General features: G+C 35.9%; 1 protein-coding gene across 3 annotated transcripts in view; it reads left to right on the top strand.

The window, feature by feature from the left end:
- Window positions 1–27,800, top strand: part of LOC123671060 — a 106,689-nt gene that overhangs the window by 17,030 nt on the left and 61,859 nt on the right. For all 3 annotated transcript variants that reach the window (XM_045604717.1, XM_045604718.1, XM_045604719.1), the window contains exon 2: window positions 23,893–24,039. In XM_045604717.1, coding sequence (XP_045460673.1) covers window positions 23,893–24,039 — 147 coding nt within the window. The remainder of the gene's footprint in view (window positions 1–23,892; window positions 24,040–27,800) is intronic.

A 27,800-nucleotide genomic window follows, 5' to 3' on the forward strand; every position in this document is an offset into this window, starting at 1 on the left:
TTTCGGGCAGCGTCCGAATCCCGCGTTGAAAAAACTGGTCATCTTCTGAAACGATCCACGACTCGATTCAATTTTTTACTTCTTCTTCAGACCAGAAATGATGGTCAGTCTGGCCGTATGCCATTGATCGAAACAAGTGATGGCCGAGGGAGCAACGTCTGAATAATACGGTGGTTGGGGTAGGACTTCCCATTTCAACGTTTCCATCGTTTTGTCTTTCAATGCTCAGCTAAAACGCATTAATTGCATTCGATAACGATCGCATTCGATTGCTTCAGTCGGTTTTAACAACTCATAATACACTACGCCGAGATGGTCCCACCAAATACTGAGCATGACCTTGGAACCGTGAATATTTGGTTTGGCCGTCGATGTGGAAGCATGGCCGGGATATCCTCATGATTTTCTGCACTTGGGCCTCACCATGGGTATTCGAGAGCATTCGATGGGCTTCAGTCGCAGATTTCTTCATATTGAAGCAGAAAATTAAAACCTCCCGCAAATGACGAGAATTTGGATCGTAAGCTGACATGTTTAATCGAGAATAACTTAATGATGCAGACACAAATTAACTAATATTCCGATGGCGTTATGTTTACAAATATACCTAAGCTTATTGTATGACATCTACGATCTATGTATTTCGACTACCACTTACCGCTACAGCCGTCTATTGCAAAACGGCGGAAGCAAAGTTGTACACCTAATAGTTTTATATGCCGATTTAAAAATCGCTTCCAGATTTTTTCTAGCCTTAGTTTTGGAGATATCGTTAATTGATATGGTATAATTGATGCCAAAAATAAAGAAATGAATTTATCTTTAACGGCCAAACTAGAAATTTCGTACTCAAAATCAGAATCTTATAAGACACATATATACCTAGAATTACTGCTGAATCAAACGCAAACGAAAAGGATTCTTAGCAAAAATGGCTCTGACAGAATAGACTTCAGATGATTGTTCATTTTTCATTTTTTTTTATATTATAATAATTTAAAACCTGTTCTTCTGAATGTTTCAATTCCTATTGAGACTAAACATTTGCACTAGAATTAAAAAAATACAATACGAAATTCATGATAGGTAATTGTTTTAGAAATTTCGTTCTTCTTGGAAGTTAAAGTGGATATACAAAAAAATTCTTCTTCTTTATGCCTTTAGGACAACAGAGTTAAAAATAAACACTGAATTAACAGAAATTGCCCTCTAAGAAATGTCATGATTTGAGGAGAACAAAACGTAATCAACAAAGCTTGATTTTGCACCAAGCTTAGAATTCTCATTTCACATCCAAATGCGAAATTTTCATCTGGATCGAATCCTAAGTTTTGAAATCAACAGGAGAACAAAATTAAGAACGGTCGGTCATTCTTCCAGAACCCAAAATCGGATTCTGCATATTAAACTTATCTGTGGCCTTCAAGATTCTGAGCTATCCTGCAAATTTCAACATTCTAGGTCTTTTCGTTTGAGAGTTATCGTCGGTCTACCCACCGGACGGACAGAATAGAATTTAAGGGTGGATTCATCATCAGAGTGGGTTTAAAGTTTGATTTATTCGAAAACTGAGATTCACATTGTGATCTATCTGTTCGTTGAACGAGTGCCAAAAACCATGAAAGACTAAAAAGCTATCATAAAATTGACAAAGAACTGCTAGTATTTTCGCTAATAATCTCAAGAGAATCAAGTTCCCTTGAATTACACTCCACTTTATCCCTCAAAGTTTTACACAGTCCCTCAGAACTTCTAAATCCTCCTTGTTACGTCTCTGCAATCCTCCCTTACAACCTTCACGTTAATGACTCCATATTCATTCGAAATAAAGTACTCCAAGGTATCCTTCAGCCTAGAATTGTTAGAGAAAGCGAGTCTCATTATTCAAGTTTCATAAAAATTCATGACAAAGTTAACGCAGACTGTGTCTACTCTATTAGTAGAGATGGGGTGCTTCTCTTGCCTCCTCTGGATATTCTGTTTGTGATTTGAATCTTTCAAATGAACGTAGTAAAAATTTATTCACATACCTACAGGTATTGAAATGTGGAACATGAATATTTAGATTGCGAAATGACACACAAAAAATATGAAATATTTTTAGAAAAATATGGCATAAAAATGTTTGACTTTTGTTATCTACGATTTATAGAATCTATCACTTGATTGATCAACTTGATTCAAATGATTAATAGCTGTGGAATATGTTCCTCTAGAAATAGATTATATTAAACTTATGATAACCAATTAGATTCAGATTTAATTGAGCAGGTTCCGTTTCACTGCAACCTAATTAATGGTCTATTGTGCCCCATCAGAGCTATTCTCTGCATGACGTGATCTACAGCTTGCCTTCCAGTTCCAGAGTTCTATTGAACTCCATTATCTGGAATGGCTTCAAGTAGGCTAATTCCTCACTTTTACGAGTTTCTTGTCCAAAGCAGATTTTGCGTTGGCTAGTGATGGCGAGGTATTTCGTCACCAAGTGATCTCATCATTTTCTGCTAGGCCCATTCTCATGAGATGTTTCCTAAGGCGACAATACCCTGTGAGGAATCCAGTGAGGAGGTGTAGCATATTTTCACTAAGATCCAGATACTTCTTAGATCTCGCAGAATCAAAGTTTCGAAGAAACTTTTTGGAGTGATCCTAACCAGGAAGATTTCGCCAGAGTGTTTCTCTTTCGGTTTCTTCCTTCTCCTGAAACTCTTTCTTGTAGTTACATTTGTCTACGCCACAGAAAGGTTCCGGGCCGATGAAAGGAGTTTGTTTTTCTTTTCTGGCATGCGTGTTGGCCTCTTCATTCCCTATAATTCCCGAGTTGCCGGGAACCCAGATTCAAAAGACCTTGTTATTCTTGCCTATTTCACATTTCTGTCCAGTCGTGTTTTTGGAACCATCTATGTACCATTTGATGGTATTTTTTTAAGAACTGGGATTGTGGACTCCTTTTCCCAATCTTTTTTTCTACTTAGTATCATAATGAAGGTTTTTCCGATGCTGATTTTCTTTATCATCCCATTTCTGGGAAGGTTTACTGATGGTATGTAATCAATCAGGGAGGACCAGGCTCTTTTATTCCTGATTCCCTCATTGCCGATACCTTCCCTAGGTAGAGTGGCCTCATATACCACTCTTTTTATCACTAGATGAAGAGGAGTGAGATCTCTTATGATCTCTAATTGTTGTTTCAGAAAGATTTTATTGTTGAGAACGACGTGGAACTGAAATATTTTGGATTTTCTCTTACACTTGCTGCTAACAAATCAATATTCTCTTCTGTGGGTGCATTTCTGTGTCATACTCTTTCACCTCTAAATATGTCAACAATTCGAATAGCGACTATTCGTCGTAAAATTCGTGATAAATTTGAAGATGAATTTTCTTTACACAATTAACTGAATGATGTCGCCCAAGAATTCTTCTTAAATATTTCCCAGTACCTATTCACAAATTAGCATTGATTTTGATAAAATAATTTAACAATTTTTAAAGGTTGTTTTACCTTCTACCCCTCCATGATTGGATAGCATACACTTAATAACATATAAGAAATGTCAGAACATAATAAACATTGTTGTCTTTATAACCATTTCGTATCGTATCATTCGGGTGTTTTTCCATCAGAATATCCCGTTCAAAGAAATACCTTGACAAAATTCCACAATTTTGTATTTCCAGATCATGTTCCTACTCGATTCTCCATTTTCCTCAAAGCTCTTTTATTAGGCCCAACAAAGGCTTCAATCTCGTATAAAGATTCTATATGGTTGTATGTTTTCACCCCGGACGTTGAAAAGATGCTGAAGGAAATCTATTCAAGCTGCAGAAAAATTTCTTTTCATGTTTATTTTTCGTAACTTACGAAAGCTCATTCCTCTGTCGTATAAGTATTAGATCTGAAGTATTACACGAGCTTTATTACCGAACTTATTTGGATAATATGTTGAGTATTATATTCGGTTGCCAAGAACGAAGGGACGAATATAATGGAAAAAACATGAAATTAGAAGGATTTAGTAGTTTCAAGAAAGTGGATTGCTGGAATGATTCATTAAGTATATTTCTCTAATTCTTTGGTTATTCCGTTCATTCTTCCACATCTTATAGAACAAAATCGTGCGAGAATATATCAGAAACGCACAGTTTTCATGGTTATATTTTATTATTCTATGTTGGTACTCCGAACTTTCCGCCACGGCTTTATCTGTCAATTCATCAATTTGCCTTAAAGAAATCAGTTCTGCCAACCAACATTTTTCAATGTAAAAATCACTAAAATATATTTATGGAAATATTTCATTAATTTCAAATAAAATGCAATGAATTAGAGAAAATAATGTATAATACTCGTACAGAAGGCTCATTCTACCACTCGTTCATTCCAAAACTCGCCACTTCGTGGCTCGTTTTTGAATTTTGAACTCGTGGAAGAATATCAATGCCTTCTGCACTTGTATTATAAATAACTATTCTCTAATTCTGTGGTTATTCCGTTCATTCTTCTACATCTTGTAGAACAAAATCGTGCGAGAATATATCAGAAACGCACAGTTTTCATGGTTATATTTTATTATTCTATGTTGCTATTCCGAACTTTCCGCCACGGCTTTATCTGTCAATTCATCAATTTGCCTTAAATAAATCAGTTCTGCCAACCAACATTTTTCAATGCAAAAATCACTAAATTATATTTATGGAAATATTTCATTAATTTCAATGAAAATGCAATGAATTAGAGAAAATAATGTATAATACTCGTACAGAAGGCTCATTCTACCACTCGTTCATTCCAAAACTCGCCACTTCGTGGCTCGTTTTTGAATTTTGAACTCGTGGAAGAATATCAATGACTTCTGCACTTGTATTATAAATAACTATTACTTCATTTGGTCTTTCCTTGATGAAAATTCGTTATGAATAAAACAATGATGAACTTTATTTTTCGAAAATTTTTATATTCATGTTATATGAAAACTCATTTATTGTAAATATCAACTAGATAATCCTTGAGGGAAAAAATCCTATAAGTGATTTGTTTTCGAGGAACAGAGTGTTGAGGTTTGATTTCTTCTTCAGATTTTTTCTCATAGCACCTTCCCCTCACAAGGTATTTGCGTTAAATTTGTCATAGATATTCCAATTTAAAGTTTTCATCATGTGATAAGTTAATTTTGAATGCAAAATCTAAAGGATGATATTTTTTCTGGAATTGTGTTCGCTTCTTTCCCCAAGAACTTCTTTTTGGTGGACCACTGGTAGTTTAGAAAAATGTTAAACGAAACTTTGGTCCAGTACTACACGTTTTGTTTTCTCCTAGTTTTATCGTATCTGCTACCAACTTCGAGAAAAAAAATTCAAACAAGTCTAGGAATCCTGAGGAAAATCCAAATTATTATAAAGATCATATTAGTGAGCTAACATGAATAAATTAATTATGAGTGTTGGTATTTATTTACTGTTGCGAAGATTAATGAAGTTACGATAAACTGGTATACACAGGGGAACAGCTGTTTTGGTTTCGAGTTTTTTTGAGCTGATTCTATATCAATTTGATGTCCTGAATTCAAATAACGTATTCATTTTCTTAAGAGCTAAAATTTTTAAGATACACAATCTTAGAGAAATATAAGTTACATTAGTTTAACTCAAATCCGCAAGTGAAGTAAACAAAAGTAGATACAACATTTTTTTCAGTTATACAAAATACAATATTATGTCCTACTTCCAAACAAAAAAAACATTGAAAAAATCAAATAGTCACTCAACACTTGAAAAGCTTCTTTTCCACGACATTCTTGAATGCTTTTTTTCAAACTCCAGCAGTAATCTGCCATCATGTGCATGTCCCATCTTCCTTGGTAGCGGTCCTCCATAACTTTAATATCTTAGTGAAATCTTTCACCTTGTTCCTCACTCATGAGTCCTAAATTTTCTGGAAAACGGTCTAAGTGGATGTGTTAATAGTGTATTTTAATACTCATATTGCACCCTAAGGATTTGAATTGATTTAGCATCTTGTTAACCGTTTCAAAATAGTTTTGAGCTTATGTTCGCCTAGAAAATTTTCAACAACTTCAACAAATGATGTCCAAGCTTCTCGTTCAACTTCATTCATTGAATTTATGAAGGCAGGATCCTTAATTAATTGTCTTATTTGTGGGCAGTCAAATATACCTGCATTGAGCTCTTCTGTGCTCAACTGATGCATTTTCACCCCTATATATGGAGAACATGACCCATTCTTATCCAGAGCCTTTACAAATTGTTTCATTAAGCCTAACTTCAAATGTAACTGAAAAAGTATGATTTTTTTTCTTTCAACCAAAACGTCGTTAATGACATTCTTTTCCCCAACGTCCATGTTTTCTCTCTGAGGCCAATCTTTTCGAACCCAGTGGTGAGTTTTGTCCCTACTATCCCAGAGGCTCTAGAAACACGGATATTTGGTATAACCACTTTGCTGCCCAAGAAGAAAGTTTACAAAGGTAAACTTTCTTCTTGGGCAATAAGAATAAGAATGAAAAATAAAAGAATATTATACTATAGCTTTGGTCTTGCAGAAGATAAAGAATCACAAACATCAATGGATGATTTGTGTAGACTATAACATTTTTTAGTCTACACAAATCATTCATTGATGTTTGTGATTCTTTATCTTCTGCAAGACCAAAGCTATGGTGTTATATTCTTTTATTTTTTATTCTTAAAAATAACCGAAGAATCTTTCATTTTCCTTTGTTTTCTCGAATTTCCATCTTATGAGATTTTCACTTCGAGGGAAGATATTCCATCTTTCTCCTAAAAACTCCTGGTACATTCTCTAATTGTCCTTCCCGAAGTCCTCAGAAATCTGTCGCTTGCGGTCCATAATTTCAGGATGCTGCGAACACTTCAAAACGCGAGATGAAAGTGATGGTGATAAAGTCGCATCTTCCAGGACGAGAATTGAGGATAGATCCTTCAGGCTACGTTCAGCATCTCGACTGCACGAACGTGCCTAACGTGAGATATCAAAGAGATGAGCTCCCATATGAATATTCATGGGATTGCAAAAGTTATCATGAATTATGTGTCATTTGTATAATAGTTGAAAAGAAGTTTTTGAAACGGACATTGGCACATTCATTCTTTATGAAGATATTCAATAACCTTGATAAGCCATTGTACAGGGTGGGCCGAATTGTGCACTTTCGAAGGGGAAGTCCTATTTCTATACTAGATAGATGAAAACTGATGGCGGTGTCCGGGAGCCAATTTCCATGAGAAAATCATTGGTGAAAACCGCATCTACATAGCTATTACCGTAACATAGTTACCGGGTGTTTTTGAAAAATGTTCATTTTCGAAACATTGCCATAACTTTTACTCTGTTGAAACACAGGAGAACAGCTGTTTTGGTGTCGTGGTTTTCGAGCTGATTCTATATCAATTTGATGTTTTGAATTCAAATAACGTTTTCATTTTTTACCTAGGAGCTCAAAGATATACAATTTTAGAGAAATATAGGTTAGGTTAGGTAAGGAGCTCAAAGATATATAATTTTAAAGAAATATAGGTTACATTATTTAAACACAAATCGGTAAGTGTAGTAAACAAAAGTAGATACGAAATTTTTATTTTAGTTATACAAAATACAATATTATGTCGTACTTACAAACAAAGATTAATTGAAGAAATCAAATAGTCACTAAACACTTCGAAAGCTTCTCTCCGTGACATTCTTGAATGTTTTTTTAAACAGTCCCTTTTTAAACTCCAGCAGTAATCTGCAGTCATGTGCATGTCCCATCTTCCTTGGTAGCGGTCCTCCATAACTTTAATATCTTGGTGAAATCTTTGACCTTGTTCTTCATTCATCCCTCCTAAATTTTCTGGAAAACGGTCTAAGTGGCTTTGTAAATAGTGTATTTTAATACTCATATTGCGCCCTAAGGATTTGAAACTATTTAGCATCTCATTAACCATTTCAACATTGTTTTGAGCTTTATGTTTGCTTAGCAACTTTTCTACAACTGCAACAAATGATGTCCAAACTTCTCGTTCAACTTGATTCATTGAATTTATGAAGGAAGGATCATTAATAAATTTTCTTATTTGTGGACCGTCAAATATCCCTGCTTTCAGTTTTTCTGTTCTCAACTGATGCATTTTTACCCCTATATATGCAAAACATGACTCATTCTCACCAAGAGCCTTCACGAATTGCTTCATTAAGCCCAACTTTATATGTAACGGGGGAAGTATGATTTTTTCTCTTACTTACCGGAGTAAGAGGATTAAAATGGTTAGATTTACCTGGAATTTACTCAATTATAGACTGCCAATAAAACCATTGAATATACTAAATGAAACCCACATTGGTAGATAAGTTGATGTATCTGAAAAAATAAAGTTGTTAGAGAAAAATGGATTACATGTACAGATTAAGCGTCCCAAATATAGTTTAAATCAGCGCAATAATCCCAGGCACAAAAAAAAATCTTGAAGTTAGGCTTCAAACCAACCTTAAATTGTTCAATCCTTCAGGTCTGAATCAACAGAATTCAGTTTGATAACGAATTCTTCATCAGTGAGTCCAATCTAACAATTTTTCACCATTTTCAGCCCAAAATTCGTAAATCACAGATTGCGAAATGATAGGCTTACTGGAACGAGAACGTAAAAGAGAAAAAGGTATTCATATACTCTGTGATCCTGTGTTGATTATTTTCAAGCTTTACAATTGCCCAGAATGGTTTACCCTCAACCGTGGAACACAACTTTGACATTGCAAGCGATGGAATAGCCATGTTTTTCCGATTTATCGTTTCTGTGTTTATTAGTGCGCACCATCGAGGGAAAACTGTGTGGAACTTCAGCTTTCATTTCGATGAAAGCCGGCAGATCGAAGTGCCCCTAGCCAAAACCACTGGAACCAATATATCCAATATAATGTACAAAAAAGTAATGAAACTGGATTATGATAGTAATCAATATTTTTTTATAACTAGTATTAATGCGGTAAGTTGGTAACTACTTTTGTTTGTTGTGATGGAAAAGATGACGAGAAGTTCAAAACTTCTGATTTAGGTCAGAAATAGCAGTCTTTCCAGTGTTCGTAGGATGTTGAATGATTAATAGAACTGGTACCGAGTACTTCAAGAGGGAACACCACCACGTGGATGCTCAGTTCAAAACGATATTTGTCTACATGGAAGAAAGTTAATATTTTTAATTCGCGAATGAAAAAATGAAATATTCGCAAAAAAATTGATGATACGTACTTTGTTCAAAGCAATGATATATTTTTTGAATATTCGCGAAAAAAAAACACTAGAAATCATTACAAAAGAGGTTAAAATAAATAAATGAAAAATTGACTTGATATCATGCTACTTGATATTACTTGAGCTTGATATGCACGCGTCGCACGGCATATACGTATTTCTCTAATTCTGTGGTTATTCCGTTCATTCTTCCACATCTTGTAGAACAAAATCGTGCAAGAATATACCAGAAACGCACAGTTTTCATGGTTATATTTTATTATTCTATGTTGGCACTCCGAACTTTCCGCTACGGCTTTATCTGTCAATTCATCAAATTGCCTTAAAGAAATCAGTTCTGCCAACCAACATTTTTCAATGCAAAAATCACTAAATTATATTTATGGAAATATTTCATTAATTTCAATGAAAATGCAATGAATTAGAGAAAATAATGTATAATACTCGTACAGAAGGCTCATTCTACCACTTGTTCATTCCAAAACTCGCCACTTCGTGGCTCGTTTTTGAATTTTGAACTCGTGGAAGAATATCAATGTCTTCTGCACTTGTATTATAAATAACTATTCTGCAATCTCGTACGAGCTTAGACAAAATAAGGGGTTTCCTCGAGCGCCGATAGACTGAAGCTCGCTAGTTTGACTATATTAGTAGTCTTCTCACATTTCTATGAAATCTATTGGTAGATTTTAGTAGTTTCAGAAATATCTTTCCGAACTTGGCCAAGGATTTTTATCAACGCCAGTATCTTCAGCTTCTTTTAAAAGACCATTTTCCAGAGCTGCTCCTTCAGTTATAAAAACCAGCAATAGGTTAGGCAAATATTCTATAAGATTCCTCATGTGTCTTAGATCCTGGATGGAAAATTATGAAAACAAACAAAGCCTGGTGATTTCTCAATATTGAGGAACTTTATTTTTATTTTGTTATGATTTATATTGATTTAATTGTTTCTATTTCAAAAAAGTTGATATTTTCGGTTCTTTTATACAATTAGTTCAATAAACAAAAGTATTTTTTGCAAGGTTCCTTCTCATTTCAAAAATTTTTTATTGATGTGCCACTATGCATTAAAACTGCTGAAAATCAGATAGTTTGATATGGTTCAAGTACGTGATGAATAAATACTTGACTTGAGATTGAAAAACTACAACTTGACTTGAGCTTGATTTGAAATCAAATCAAGCTCAAGCAAAGTAGCTTGAAAATCAAGCCAAGCCATGAACCCCTAAACTGAATCGTCAAGACCATCTGTCCAAATTGCATTCCTTGGAAAGGGGAGCAAAACTATCATAACTTACACCCCTACCTACATCGATGAAAATTCAGCAACATTCCTCATTGTCCCAAAACCACTAAAGACAGTCCCTTATCATATTTCCGGTTGTATTTTGCGTGATGGATCCATGAAATGGAACGACATGTACAGCCTTCTACCACTTTAACTTTACGGTATAGATTTTGCACGAAATCTCCCTTTCTCTGTGTACACCCCATGAAATTTTTTGCCCAACTTAGTGGCCTGGTATTTATCTTACCCCCGGATTACGCCAGAAAATACGTCTTCTTCGTGATAGGTCGAAACTTTTATGATGTAGATCTGGAAAGTTGGATTTGCTTTCAATTTATGACGATGGTCCTGAAATGTTATGATTAAGTTAAATATGAACGGTGTAAAATGATTCCAGTTTGACTCAACTACACTGCGCAATAAAATTAGAGCACATTATGGAAATTTCAAATTTATTCTACAACTGAAGGTGTTCTCAATGATAATTATTTTTATCAGAATTATGCATGCATATGTTATCCACTTTCAACGTTTTTCATCAATACAGATGTTTTTCCCAGCAGGAATAAAAAAGATGAGATTATCAGATTTTGAATGTATTGGCTCCATTCTGAAGTCAGTTGTTCTCGATCAATTTTAGTGATCAATAGTTTTTCTTTCGTTTGATTTTCTACACTCGATCGCTATGCAACGTGAAACACGCAATTTGACCCAAGAGGAATGTGCCCAAGTGGTAGTTTTGCGAGAAGAAGGGTGGACATACACAAGAATTGCAGAAACGTTTGGAGTTTCCCATACAAGTGTGTCCAGAATGTTGCAGCGATTCAGGGAGACAGGTATGAATGTCCGAAGACCAGGACAGGGTAGACCACGGGTAACAACTGCCATTCAAGAACGTTACTTGAGAGTTTCTTCGTTGAGATAACGGTTTGCAACCGCTCGCCTCCTTCAAAATCAGCTTGAGCAAACTCATGGGGTGCAAATTAGAACTCAGACAATAAGAAATTGCGGCAGAGAATATGATTTAAGGCCTCGTGTCGCGGCAAGAGGCCCAGCTCTTACCCCAGCCCATCGAAGGGCGCGTTTGGATTTTGCGAGAGAGCATATCCATTGGGAAGAGGCTGATTGGGAAAGAGTTCTCTTCACAGATGAGTCTAGATTCTGCCTCTACCATTGCGATCGACGTTCCCTTGTATACAGACGTCCACATGAAAGAAATGCTCAGTGCAATTTCCTGAATACTACTGGTTTCGGGGAAGGATCGATTATGGTATGGGGTGGAATATCTTTCACTGCTCGCACAGACTATTGAAATCTGTCAAAAGATGACAGCTTCTAAAGTGACAGCTGTCCAGAGAGTGGACTATTCAAAATGAAACCTCTTATTGAAAAATCTTGTTTAATTTTCATGTTGCCAATTTTGGGAAAGGGTGATCATTATAACTGTATTGAATGTATAGGACAGGTGAAAAATTGTTTATTCGATACATTCGATGTTCGTTAAATCTATAATTTTTGAACGAACGTCTGTCCCAGGTATGTCATATTGCAAGTTGAATATTCTTACTCCGAAAAACCCATATTTACTTGTTTTTGGGATTACATCTGTTGCTTCAAATAAAAACTATGATATTTCATTTATTCAAAACTTGTTTATTTTACCGATAAAATTTTTGCTAGTGGAAACATTATAACATGAAATTATAAAACTACCAAATAGTAAACTCTGAAACAGTTCACTATAATTCATTATTAAGTAGGCAATTTCGAATGACACCAAAATTGGGTCCCAAATTAGTTTCAGAATATTTCAATTTAAGCTATCCCCCAATCCTGAACATTCTCGCACATATCCTCTTCCTATTCCTGTCCTGGGAAGGATATTAAGCCATCAAAAACAAAGTTCGAACCTGGGCGAGCCAGGAAGTGAGGTTAATTAAAGCTTAATTCGCAGCAGGAATAGTTCCTGCTGTTGATGAGGTGAGCACTTGGATCTTCAAGGATATAGGCGTTATTGGTTAGAGCAAGATGTTTGCGTATGCGGTATAGTAATCAGATTGAACTGTAAGATATGAAATTGTAGCTGCTAATATACATAGGCGTACAACTTTGCTTTCGGCGTTTTTTTCCTTAATTCGAGGCTTCATTGTGAAACACTGCTCATACAATTATTCTCCATCGCTGACCACTACTTTCTTCCATCTTCCGGGCAGTGTACGAATCCTTCGTTGAAAGAACTGGTCATCTTTTGAAGCGATTCACGAGTCAATACAATTTTTTACTTCTTCATAAGACCGGAAGTGCTGGTCAGCCAAGCCGTGTGCTATCGATCGAAACAAGTGATAGTCTGAGGGAGCAACGTCTGGAGAATACGGCGGGTGAGGTAGGACATCCATTTCAACGTTTTCAAGTATGTCTCGACCACTTTCGCAACATGGGGTCGAGCATTGTCATGCTGTAAAATCACTTCATCATGTCTCTCGTTGTATTGCGGCCGTTTGTCTTTCAATTCTCAGATCAAACGCGTTACTTGCATTCGATAAAGATTGTCTGTGATTGTTTCAACCGGTATTAACAACTCATAATACACTATGCCGAGCTGGTCTCAACAAATAGGTACTGAGCATGATCTTGAAACCGTGAATATTCGTTTTGGCCATCGACGTGGAAGCATGGCCGGGATATTTCCATGATTTTCTGCTCTTGAAATTATCGTAATGAACCCATTTTTCGTTACCAGCCACTATGCTGAATGAAATCTCTTCCGTTTTTGCCCTGTAAGCAGCTGGTTACGAGCAAACAAACGCCGTTCAACATCTCTCGGCTTCAACTCGAACGGCAACCAATTTCCTTGTTTCTCAATCATTCCCATGACTTTCAGGCGTTTTGGAATGGCTTGTTGAGTCACAGTAGTCTTGATCAAGTAATGTCTCTAATTCTGTATCTTCGAAAACCTTCTCTCTTCAGCCCCCAGGCTGGTCTTCGACGTCAAAATCACCGTCCTTGAAGCGTTGAAACCATTCTCGGCACGTTATTTCACTAATAGCAGCCTCAATATAGGTATTTGAGAGCATTCGATGAGCCTCAGTCGCAAATTACTTCATATTGAAGCAGAAATTTAAAACCTCCCGCAAATGACAAGAATCTGGATCGTAGGCTGACATGTTTAATCGAGAATAACTTTATGACGCAGACACACATCAACTAATATTTCGATGGCGTTATGTTGACAAATACCTAAGCTTACTGTATGACATCTACGATCTATTTATTTCGACTATTATTTACCGTTACAGGCATCTATTGCAAAATGGCGGAATAAAGTTTTACACCAATAAAAATACAGGGTGGTTTCCTTAAGCGAACGTTATTTTCCCTGTTTACTCTATAAGGTTGAAAATCTCGCATGTGTCCGCACAAGGCATTCAACTCCGAAGGGGCAATGAATAAGTAAACAACAAGGTTCGAAAAAATCTCTTTGTACACCGGAAAGACAAATTGGTAGCGAAGAGAGTGCAAAGAAATTCTCAAACGATTTTATTGATGCTTTTATATGATGGAAAGAGAAAGCTCACGTTCGTTTTTGATTGAGAAACTGATAATATTTCTTTGTTTCCTTAAGACAGAATACACTGTATACAAAAAAATATGCATACAATAATAATAAAATGAGAAAAAGAAACAAATTAGTAACTGAAACCGAAAATTTGATTAACAAAAGATTCAAATTCGTCAAACCAAAGAGTAATCCAGGTATTTGCTGACACTATAAAAATAATTCATCAACAACAATTCCTTAATGTCATTCTTAAATTTTCTGTACTCCAAAACATTCAGTCGGATGATTGAACAATCTGATACCATAGTACGTTGGCGAAAATATTATGCAATAAAGGTTCAAAATTACGTCACTAAAATTAAATCTGATTCTCTAATTTTTTGTAATGAATAATTGGAGCTTGATTAGTACAAAGCATAGAGCTACGAAGTTTGCTATGAAACTAGGAACTCACCCAACTTGAAGCCTTGAAGAATTTTTAGGTTATAGGAGAGAATCAAAAATGCAGTGCACATAGAGTAATAAACACAGATAGAGGGAGTAAACGCGATTTTTAAATGTCCCCAACATGGTTAGATCACGTTGTAGGATTGTGATATGTTTTCAAATCCACAATTTTAATATATCGTTATGAATGTATATTATATTGAATGAAATATATTTATTTGAGTAATTCCCGATTAAATATGCAAATTTGAATATTTGGAATCCGATATTTTTCCTAATTGTCGAATTTATAATAAGCAGAAAATTTATTATTTTCTGTATCTACCTGCTGAAAACCGAGGTTTGGCACCTTTTGCTCTCCTAGTGTCATCGGTTCTTTCACGGCGTTTGGCGCTATTGAAGTTTGTTTTCTGAATTTTTGATATATTTGGGTATTTATTGCAATATATTTTGAGTTAATATGAAACGTTGATTCACTATGGGACATAAGTGGAGAAACTTGCGAATTGAGTGAAGTATCGTATCACTGATATTTTTTCATTTCCGCGCACTCCATGTCAAATTTGATAGTTCATATTGGGAACAAAATTTGTTTGCTGAAAATGACACATGCTCCCTCTATCTATGATTATAACTCTGTGGACTACTGATTTATGCACAAAGACGGATCAGTGCGTAAAGTTCTGCCTCCGGATCGAGTTTTCACTTCGTAATATATTATTATCCGTAAGAAAATAGTTATTTATAATACAAGTGCAGAAGGCATTGATATTCTTCCACGAGTTCAAAATTCAAAAACGAGCCACGAAGTGGCGAGTTTTGGAATGAACGAGTGGTAGAATGAGCCTTCTGTACGAGTATTATACATTATTTTCTCTAATTCATTGCATTTTCATTGAAATTAATGAAATATTTCCATAAATATAATTTAGTGATTTTTGCATTGAAAAATGTTGGTTGGCAGAACTGATTTCTTTAAGGCAAATTGATGAATTGACAGATAAAGCCGTGGCGGAAAGTTCGGAGTGCCAACATAGAATAATAAAATGTTACCATGAAAACTGTGCGTTTCTGATATATTCTCGCACGATTTTGTTCTACAAGATGTGGAAGAATGAACGGAATAACCACAGAATTAGAGAAATTATTTTCTCTAACCCATTAAAGACATTAACTATTAAGGAAAATTGCAATCTCAGATTTCCCACTAGCTGGCGTATGAACGATAATGTGAGGCCCTGGATGGGGATCGATGCATCAGAACCTAAATTGAAAATTACACATTGTAGGAGATTAACACTCCATATCTGCCGTTAATCTTTTCTTATATATAGAGGGGTTGTCGATGAAAGCTTTTCGATCAACCAGATCGATTGACCTATCACCTTTTCATCTACGAAACGCACGATTATTTCAGCTGTAATGAACCTTGCATGCTCTGAACGAAGCGATGGTATTTTGGAGAAAATTCACACCATCCACCCTGCCAAACTCAGACGTGAAGAAAATGTTGAGTATATCAGAATTAGGGGTATATTTTCAGCCATAAACGTCTTTCGTATGAATTTAAGTTATGAACAGAATCTCGGAGAAATAAACATAGATAGAGGGAGCATATCTCATTTTCAGCAAATTCAGTAAATTATATCCCAAACATTGACTATCAAATTTGACACGAAGCGCGCGGAAATGAAAACATATCAGCGATACGATATTTCATTCAATAAATGTTTCATATTAACTCAAAATATATTGAAATAAATACCTACATATATCACAAATTCATAAAACAAACTTCAAGCGCGCCAAACGACGTGAAACAACCGATGACACTAGGAGAGCAAAAGTTGCCAAACCTTGTATTTCAACAGGTAGATACAGGAAATAACAAATATTCTGCTTATTATAAATTCGACAATTAGGAAAAATATCGGATTCCAAATATTCGAATTTGCATATTTAATCGGAAATCACTGAAATAAATATCTTGTATTCAATATAATATACATTTATAATGATTATAGTAAAATTGTGAATTTGAAAGTATATCACAATCCGACAACGTGATCTAACCATGTTAGGGACATGTAAAAATTGCGTATACTCCCTCTATCTATGTTCATTACTCTATGGGCAAAGCTATATATTCAAAGAATCGAGAAGAATGTTCTATTTCAGTTATCTATCGCATAAAATTATATATCGATGATGACAAATTGGATTGCAAATTGTCGTTAGCCTATAGAAAAAGTGACACGTAGTGATCAGAGCAAAGCCATTGAATCCAGATTGTGCACGATTATATAATAGTTATTTACTATACAAGTGGGATAAAGGCAGGGCTGGCGTTAAGGGTTAAAACAGTGAAGTGACCGTTTCAGACCTATATTTAAGGTTGGTAATTCGGCCCAGTTTGCTGGCCGCCTTTCCATACTTCAACCTTCATTTGTGAAAATTACTTAGGGTTGTTTCGCTCCACTGCGTTCATCAACATTTTCTTGAATAAGAATCTCCAAACTTACCAAGCCACTTGTACAATAAATAACACATGGAATCTTAAAGACGAAAAACAACACTATCTTCGCTTTAGAAATATTTGGAAACTGATATTTACACATTCAAGATATGGAAAATTCCTACAATTTTGCATTTGAAACTAGTTAATATTTTTAAGGCACGATTGATAATTGATGCTTTATCAGTAGGAATGGCAGACTTCCAGAATGCTCAAAAAAGCAGCCCGGTGAGTGGCAGGGCCGGCGTTAGGGGTGAAACAGTGAAGCAACTGTTTCAGGCGCCATCTTTTCGATGGGTGGCAATTTAGCCCAGTTTGTGGCCGCCCTTTCATATTTCTGAAAAAATATAGTCTTGATTCTTAAAAACAACATGGGGTTGGTCCGCTTTGCTGCGTTTATCTCTCCAATAAAAATCTCCAAACTTCTTCACTAAGCCGCCTGTTCAATAAATAACACATGGCAAACCAACCAATATAAGCAGCATTGCCTATAACCCTAATTGAATGAGTGATGGAATGTATTTCACAAAGACGAAAAACAACACTTACGTGGAAGTTGTTTACACATTCAACATATGGAAGATTCCTACAATTCTGAATTCGAAACTAGTTACTGATAAATGCTTAATGTTTTCAGCGGAACATATGTTTTTAATCCCATTTAGTTTTCGAAGCTTTGCATGCCCTACCGCCCTTTGTATCTTGTGGTGTGATAGGTAATCTTTCATCGATCATATGTGATCGATTGTGAATGTGAGAATCAGATATATTACTTATGCACTGTTCATCGGCGTCGTGAAGGGTGTTTTTTTTTGAACTATAGAACTTTAAATTGCAATAAAACACAGATGGATTATTCGATTGACATGAATTTTATTTATCCGCAAGATAATCTTGTGGCATTACATTTTAAATATGATTTCTGGCATATGACCGCCACGGCTGGCTCGGATGTAGTCCAATCTGGACGTCCAATTTTCGATGACTTTTTCCAACATTTGTGGTCGTATATCGGCAATAACACGGCGAATGTTGTCTTCCAAATGGTCAAGGGTTTGTGGCTTATCCGCATAGACCAATGACTTTTTACATAGCTCCACAGAAAGTAGTCTAGCGGTGTTAAATCACAAGATCTTGGAGGCCAATTCACAGTTCCAAAGAGTGAAATTAGGCGGTCACCAAACGTGTCTTTCAATAAATCGATTGTGCCACGAGCTGTGCGACATGTTGCAACGTCTTGTTGGAACCACAGCTCCTGAACATCCTGGTTGTTCAATTCAGGAATGAAAAAGTTAGTAATCATGGCTCTATACCGATCACCATTGACTGTAACGCTCTGGCCATCATCGTTTTTGAAGAAGTACGGACCAATGATTCCACCAGCCCATAAAGCGCACCAAACAGTCTGTTTTTCTGGATGTAACGGTGTTTCGTCATACACTTGAGCATTAGTTTCACTCCAAATGCGGCAGTTTTGTTTGTTGACGTAGCCATTCAACCAGAAGTGCGCTTCATCGCTGAACAAAATAAAATGGACGTAGTGCGCGATACGTATTCCGCACAGAACCATTATTTTCGAAATAAAATTGCAATATTTGCAAGCGTTGTTCAGGTGAATAAATCACTTGACAGCTGTTAAATCGGTCGCCATCTTGAACAGTAATGCCAACTTAAAGTTATATACCTCGAAAAAAAAACACCCGTTATAAATCAAGGAATTTATTGTAGTCAAAAATGTCCGAAACAAAAAGAACCCTGAGGAAACAACATTAGAAAGAAACGATTAGCAAAATCGCTAGAGAAATCAAAAATAGCGAATTATTTTCGAGGCAGGTGATGTTTTTTGTTGGGGGTGTTTGTGGTCTGAATTAATTTACTGAGAGGCATAGAAAAAATATGATGCGGATAGTTTTGCGGTAAGAAAATTCGCATTTGACGCCTTGGTTTGTGGAAACCTTAAGTTAAGACCCACCTACACACAGAAGCAGCTTCAAACCGACAGGTGAAGCCTGTTAGAGTGGATCGACCTGGATTCATTCATTTCGCATTTACCACCGTCAATACGCCCTAGAACTGGGAAGGGGCTCCGAGATGAAAAAATTAATAATGCACGACAGAAGCGGAGAAGTTCATGTGGGAATTCATCTTCCCCACCAATTTGAATCCGACAAAACTGATTCGGCACATTTTCGGTTCCGTTCGGATCTCATGCATCAAGCGGCTCATCCGGCTCGAAGGACCAATTGTTTATGAATGATGATAAACTGGATAGGGTGGGGTGGGGAGAAGAGGCTGGAATTGCCGCGGAATCAGGTGGAAATTGTTGCGGTAGTTGGAGTGGGGGGGGTGCAGGTATTCCGGATGCGCTGGAAGAGTGTTTGAATAATTTCCATTGAGAAACTGGATTGAGCAGGGCCGGATTCGGAGATGTTTGTAAGGTGAGAATCAAGAAGGTGGACTGTTGGTAAACCTTGACTTTTGCGGTCTGTCAACAAAGAAAGTCGTTATTTATTCATTTATTCACAATAATATACAAGTGAATAATTTTAACCCATCAACATATTGAGATGTCTGGAAATATTAGGCAACTGAATGCCTATCAACTCAAATTTGGCATAGATATTCCTATTTTGAGTTTTCATTTTGTGATATGCTAATTGTGATTGCAAACAGACAGGTTGATATTTTCTCTGGAAATTTGGAACGCTTATTTTCTCCAGACCTTCTTTTAGATGGACCACTGGTATTTTATAAAAATTTAAAACGAAACTTTGGTCCATTACTACACTTTTAGATTTCTAGTAGTTTTGTCGTATCTGCTAGCGATTTCGAGAAAAAAATTCAAGCAGTTCTCTAGTAATCCTCTAGAAAAGCCGAAATATTATTAAGATTCGTTAATTTACTGTGATGAATTAATTAATTATAAGTTTTGGTATTTATTTACCCAAATCTGTTGAGAAGATTGATACAGATTCGATATATTGGTATACCTAATCATCACATAACGGGTGTTTTTTTTCGAGGTATATAAGTTTAAGTTGGCATTACTGTTCAAGATGGCGACCGATTCAACAGCTGCCAAGTGATTTATTCTCAGTTTGGTTTGGCAATTTATCATGAATAGCCTCACGCCTGAACAACGCTACGTCAACAAACAAAACCGCCGCATTTGGAGTGAAGCTAACCTTAAGTGTATGTCGAAACACCGTTGCATCCAGAAAAACTGACTGTTTGGTGCGCTTTATGGGCTGGTGGAATCATTGGTCCGTACTTCTTCAAAAACGATGATGGCCAGAACGTTACAGTCAATGGTGATCGGTATAGAGCTATGATTACTAACTTTTTCTTTCCTGAATTGAACAACCATATTGTTCAGGAGCTGTGGTTCCAACAAGACGGCGCAACATGTCACACAGCTCGTGCCACAATCGATTTATTGAAAGACACGTTTGGTGACCGCCTAATTTCACGTTTTGGACCTGTGAAATGGCCTCCAAGATCTTGTGATTTAACACCGCTAGACTACTTTCTGTGGGACTATGTAAAGTTATTGGTCTATACGGATAATCCACAAACCCTTGACCATTTGGAAGACAACATTCGCCGTGTTATTGCCGATATACGGCCACAAATGTTGGAAAAAGTCATCGAAAATTGGACGTCCAGATTAGACTACATCCGAGCCAGCCGTGGCGGTCATATGCCAGAAATCATCTTTAAAATGTAATGCCATTTATCTTGCGGATAAATAAAATTCATGTCAATCGAATAATCCATGTTTTTTTTATTGCAATTTAAAGTTCTATAGCCCTAAAAAAGCACCCTGTATAATACTCGTTCTTTAAACTGTGAACTCGTGGAAGAATAGCAATGCCTTCTGCACCTGTATTGTGAATAACGATACTAATATAAAACCACATATATAACTCCCTATAGAGAATTTATTTGAACATAATTTATTTCAAGTTTTCAAAACGAGTATATTTTTAAAGAGATCAAAAGATGTGCATTTCAGTGTGAAGAGGAAAAGCCAAATGGCCGCCAACAGCATTCTTTTCTTGAAATTCTTCATAATCAATTCGTACATTTGCAGCTGTATGTCCTCGTTAGCGAGCCATTTGAAATGAAAACAACTCCTATTGGGAAATCCTTCAAATTTAAATGTAAAATGGAATCTTCATGGAATTGAAAGTTATGAATTCATCAGAAAAACAATATTTTAATCAGGCATAACGCACCATTTCTCACTGAAATTTCTATCCATAAGAATTTCACCAAAATTGGAATATACGATTCGAAACCCCGAACATAAAACCAGCAGTAAAACATTCATCACTAGATTTTTGTTATAACTTGAGATATTAAACTCGAAAGGGAGAATTAATAAACCATTGTGTAAACTTGCAGTGTTTCCCACAATACGCCTCTTGTTCAAGAATTTCAGGGATATTTGTTGAAGTTGGCATTGGAACAAGCTGTTCCTTCGTATCATATCGGAGTGTATTGTTCCTTTATTAACAAGGAATTTCAGTTCTGCAGAGGGGTGATTTACATTGTCTGAATAACCAATTAAGCTCTAAATCAAAGCCAGTCAAACTGATCAGAATCTCAAATCACACACAATCGCTTTGGCAGAGTCGATAATCGAGATACTGAAGTTAGGTTTGCGTGATGTTTGTTCAAGACACAGACACATTGTAAACTTGGAGAACCCCAATGGGATTTCTCAGTAATGACTGCATTGATAGTCATCACCGATACTGGGGTTGCCCTTTATATTTCAGGAGTGGATAGAAAAACACACTGTAGATATCATTTGCATGGCTTAATTGTCTTTCAAAATATTCTCCATGATGATTAATATAGTTTTCCATACGTTCAAATCAATTTTCAAAACAACTTCCTCTTCTGATGTTGAAAAAGTCATTGGGTGCTAAATGAGGACTATACGCTGGATAACACCCATCAATTCAACGTTTCGATCACTCAAAAATTCACTTGTAACGGGTGTTTTTTTTTCGAGGTATATTACTTTAAGTTGGCATTACTGACTGTTTGGTGCGCATTATGGGCTAGTGGAATCATTGGTCCGTACTTCTTCAAAAACGATGATGGCCCGAACGTTACAGTCAATGGTGATCGGTATAGAGCCATGATTACTAACTTTTTCATTCCTGAATTGAACAACCATGATGTCCAGGAGCTGTGGTTCCAATAAGACGGCGCAACATGTCACACAGCTCGTGCCACAATCGATTTATTGAAAGACACGTTTGGTGACCGCCTAATTTCACGTTTTGGACCTGTGAATTGGCCTCCAAGATCTTGTGATTTAACAACCGCTAGACTACTTTCAGTGGGGCTATGTGAAGTCATTGGTCTATGCGGATAAGCCACAAACCCTTGAACATTTGGAAGACAACATTCGCCGTGTTATTTCCGATATACGGTCACAAATGTTGGAAAAAGTCATCGAAAATTGGACGTCCAGATTGGACTACATCATGGTGGCGGTCATATGCCAGAAATCATATTTAAAATGTAATGCCACAAGATTATATTGCGGATAAAAAAAATTCATGTCAATCGAATAATCCATCGTTGTTTCATTGCAATTTGAAGTTCTATAGCTCTAAAGAAAACACCCTTTACAAGCTAAAAAATAAGAACCATCGTTGTCATTGATGAAGGATGAACAAATGATCGTGCACCTCTCAGAATTGACTGTTCTACCAAAGACTACGAGTTATTCTTCGGTTCTATGGTACAGTTATCTCATGTCCGGTTACTGCGAAGAAACAGACGACAATTTGCTTTGAAGTGCTTCGATTATTATCATTTTTTTTTTGTATTTGGTTCATCTTGGAAGACCCATACGGTCGCTTGCTTTTGGGTTCATCTTTATATATCCAAGATTCGTCAACATTCACGATCTGATAAATGTATTTTGAAGCACTGTTAAACAATTTTTTGTGTATTTCTTTGCACCAATTGACAGGAGCCCTTTTATGAGTGATTGTCAAATTGTGAAAGATCCAACTTGAGCAAATTTTTTTACAGTCCAATGTTCATGAAGAATTGAATGTATGCTGGTGAAATTAATGTGCAAATTTGCCTCTAGCACACGGTATGATAAATGATGATCTTGCATTACCAGTTTTTGCACAACAGCAATGTTTTCTGACAAAACAACTGATTTTGGACGTCCTTCAACCAAATTCGTTTTTGAGTAAACGACGACCAATATTTAACTCACCATACCATCGATAAACAGTGGTTTTGGTTGATGCATCATCCCCAAAATTTGAATTAAGTTCATCGTTGGATTGTTGTTGAATTTTGGACGAGTCATCTTGAGCCAAATGTCGTAGCGCTTTAGAGGCTGTGGTGCCCCTTCCGAAATCGCTGATGGACTCTTCAGTTAGGCTATCCAGCGATCTCTACCAAAGAAACACTTTCACTTCATTGTGGAGAGGTGACTCTGCTGCAACGCGGTGGCCACCATAAACTCATCGGGGCCGAACTAGATTGTGTCGCGACACCCATAACTCCACCTCTCGGGCAAACGGTGTCACTACAAACTGATCTACGTTGAAAGTTACAAAAAAGTATTACTCGAATTGATTCTATTTCCTTGCCGAGATGTTGAAACGTTCTGAGTAGGTTTTTGCTAAAAAATATCATACTTCATGATGGCAACGTCGTTTTTGACGTTTATTCATCAGGGTTGCCAAATCCCTATATATAAATGACAACCCTTGTACATGGAGATGGTTGTAAAAGTCGTTCATTTGATTTTTTTTATTTTCAGGAGTAGATGGTGAAAGGAAGTATGGAGATCGTTGTAACTCTACAGAACAGTGTAGCTTTGATGGATCTTTTTGTGACGAGAACAGATGGAAATGTTACTGTCGACCTGAGTTACCGGTTACCAACCAAGTGGATAAATGTGGAGAAGGTAAATATATCCTATCGAGATGATAACATAAAAATAATAAGGAAAGCCTTGTGCTTCCACGCCATGTTTCAATTCGCTGTTGTTGATTTTTCACGCAATTTTGCATAAAAAGTTTTTTTGTCCGATTGACAGCAAAAGTTAATTTTGCAGGCACATATCAATCAGCAAATTATTACTCCATCTGTCTAGGCAGCACAGTTATTATTCTCAATGCGAATAAAACATTCGATATTTTCTGACAATCAATATTTTTTGCCACCTTCCTTATTGCTGGAGAAAAATGTACTTCCAAGTCGCTATCACTGTTCATAATATAAATACATCCGATATTTTTCCCAAAAGTTGTCAGATATTTCATGAGTTGTCAAACTATAATGATCATGGACATATACATTTCCATAGCAACCAACCATTCCAACAATTGCGATTTCTATCATATTTCATTTTAATTTATCACTACAGGAAAAATAAAGAGATTTTAGGAATGTATCACATGTACATGTACATGTCTCATTATAAACAATCGAAGAAAAAATTATATGTTTAACTCGGCAGCTAAGTAGATTGATTGCCTTGGCTGAATTCATCAGCAGCGGCAGTCAATTCATAACTTTGCTGTCTAGTAAAACAAATGACTATTTTTATAAGTTCATTTTCAATTTGTACTTGAATGAACTCATTCATGATTATTATAACATTCAAACTGTCATTTGAGAATCAAATGGTATCAAACAGACATCATGAGTAAACAAGCCTACCTCATTCAGATACACCAGGTGCTTGACGATAATTATTTTGAATTACTGAATTTCTATATCTGTATTCTTATTGAATAGATTTTGTTTTATTCAGCGATGAAGCGACTTTTCACAATTTTGGTTGTGTAAATTATTACCACATGGAAGACTATTCGAAATGAAACTTCTTTTTGGAATACTCTTTATAAGAGAGCAGCCACAAGATGCACAACTAACCATAGTTCAAATTTAATTTGCAACATACAAAAAAGATTCATAGATAGAGGAACGAGATGGCCAATTTGATCCTTGGCTTTGTATTGGTAGCATATACAGCGTACTCGTTCCTGTTTGTTTTATATTCAAAGTGCCCAAATAATATATTCTAAAACAAGTTGCAGAAGGGGCTTCTATTCCAACACGAATGCGAAAAGCGAAGAGTGTTGGAATTGCCTTCTGCAACGAGTATTAGACGATATTTTCTCTATTTAAGTCATGCTTTGTGAAATATTGTCGAAATTCAATGAAAAATTCAAATTATACATCCTAGTGTCTTTTGTATTGTATCTTGGCAGTTGGTGACTGTTACGAAAATTGACAGATTACGGAATTTGAAAAGTTCGTTTTAAATTTTCACATAATTTAAAATTACGCATTAAATTAATGAATTATTTGTGACGAAATCGATTCAACACCACCTGAATTAAGGGCAATTGCGAATAATGCTGCAAATCATTTCACTATATCCAAATTATATCATATTGACAATTATTGACGTTAGTTGAAATTTGATAGGATTGGAAGGCAGTAGAGACAATCACAAAACGAAAAATATAACTTGATAACGATGCTGTAATGAGTTCGTTACAGCACTGTTTTTAGAACTGTAATGATCTCATTACGATACTGAATTAGAGAAAATATTAAACTGTCTCGTGTTACAGAGATGCTTTTATTCTAGTTCAAAATCCTTGAGCTCTAATTGAATTACCCTTCAAAGTAACATCGAATTACCGGATGATGTACCTTATTTAAACAAATTGCAACTCTAGAGCCAAAACACCACATTAAAACAAGGATATTGCAAGAATATAACGAGTGTTCCTGAGGGATTCTCGTAAGCAACCTACTTTCTATTTTAATTCCTTTGTTCATTGGGCGAATTTTCATTACACCGAGAGGTGAATACGTTTCTGCCATGTTGTTGACTCAGCATTGCATATCACGAGTTCATTTGGCGCAAAAGAACCGGAAAGTAACAAAAGTGTACGCGTTTGCATGTAGCTGAACGAGAGAAGCTATGAAGTTTTTAAGAGGTAGTAATTTTAAGGTTAATTACAGATGGATTTGTCGTGTAGGTTAATTTCTAGGAAATGATGTCAGCACTCTTGACTAAATGAGTTTGCCACTCTTGGATAAGGTTTTAATGGTAGGCTGTGAGACGCGGAAATGTTTCCTCTCTCTTATTATTTAAAGTAGTAAATCAAAAAAATGCAAATTCTTGTAAGTGTTTAATATTGGCGATTTGGTTGATGAGAAAATGCGAGAAAAATATTGACCGAGTGCTTGGTTCCTTTGAGTCATCATTCATTCATAAGCCAATTATGCGCTTGAAGACTACAGGACTGTTTGTATTGTACCATTATATTTTTATTAATCTAAAAATGTAACAAACTACAGGGTGTTACATTCAAACCAATTGCCACTAGACAATAAGTATTTTTGATGATATTGTTAATTATTATATAATTAAACTAATAGAGAATGTTACGCGTTACTTTATGAGCACACACAAAACTATTGTATTTCTGTCCACCATGTACCAATTGGAATCAACATGTGATACATTTTTGGAATCAGCTCACTACGTAGCGAAGAAATGATAGAGCGATCTGTTCAGCGTTCGAGAATATGAAAACTGTAGAAGATAGATAATTTTTAAATATCGTTATATCAGTAAAGTTCGAATAGGTAATTATTCTTACCACTATGACAATGAATAATAAGTTGTCGAATAGAGGTTGACGTCAATACGCTCCATTAGTGATGACGTCACTTACCGCCATTTTAGTTCTCCTGTCAGTGTTCGGAATCCAAACAAACAAATTGTCATTCAAATTAGAACGTTGTCGTTGAAGAAATTGGCTTATTTCGATAAATAAGATATTTGAGGAACGATTTCACTATTAATTTATAGACAGAAGGCACGAGATTAATGCCAGTAAGTTCGAACTTGAAGTTCAACTAATAAACAATTTTTACAACTTTTTACAAAATCTGGGGAATGATACAGGATTCAAACTTACTGGTATTAACCTCGTTCCTTCTGTCTATCAATTAATACTGAAATCGTTCCTTAAATACTCTTATTTATGAAAATAAGCCAATTCCTTCAACGACACCGTACTAATTTGAATGACAATTTATTTGTTTGTATTCTGAACGCTGACAGGAGAACCAAAAATGGCGGTGTGTGACGTCACACTAATAGAGCGAATTTAACAGAGATCATGTTGCCTACTGATAAAAAAACAGGATGGGATTACAATTGGACCTCAAAAATTGTTCTCATTCGAAGATGAAGATTGAATTCTGATATGAATTTCTGGTACATCCAACAGTAGCAAGAATTTAATATGACTTTGAGATTTCAACTGGAATAAAACATTAGGTACGTTTGGCGGGTCCCAAAGTTCTTAAATAATTTCAGGACCATTAAATTATTTGAATCTTTACCCTTATTATTTTGCTTCAGAACGAACATTTCAGGCAACGGGGTGAATGCAATGAGCTTCAGAACGTTCTGTCCTGAATGTTGAAAACAGCCCATTAAAACTTGAAAATGACGAAAAGACCCTAAGGGATAGGCCTCAAGTGCGAATACGCACGATTCAGTTGGAAAATTGACCCTTATATTCCGAGAAAGGGTTCAAAATGATTAGGTTATCACGGAGGTACGAGAAAACCCTTAGGCTCTTAAATAGCTCATTTCCACCTTATCTATCAGAGGAAGCCATATCGCAA

The sequence above is a fragment of the Harmonia axyridis genome, chromosome 1 (assembly GCF_914767665.1).
Source record: "Harmonia axyridis chromosome 1, icHarAxyr1.1, whole genome shotgun sequence".
Lineage (NCBI taxonomy): Eukaryota > Metazoa > Arthropoda > Insecta > Coleoptera > Coccinellidae > Harmonia > Harmonia axyridis.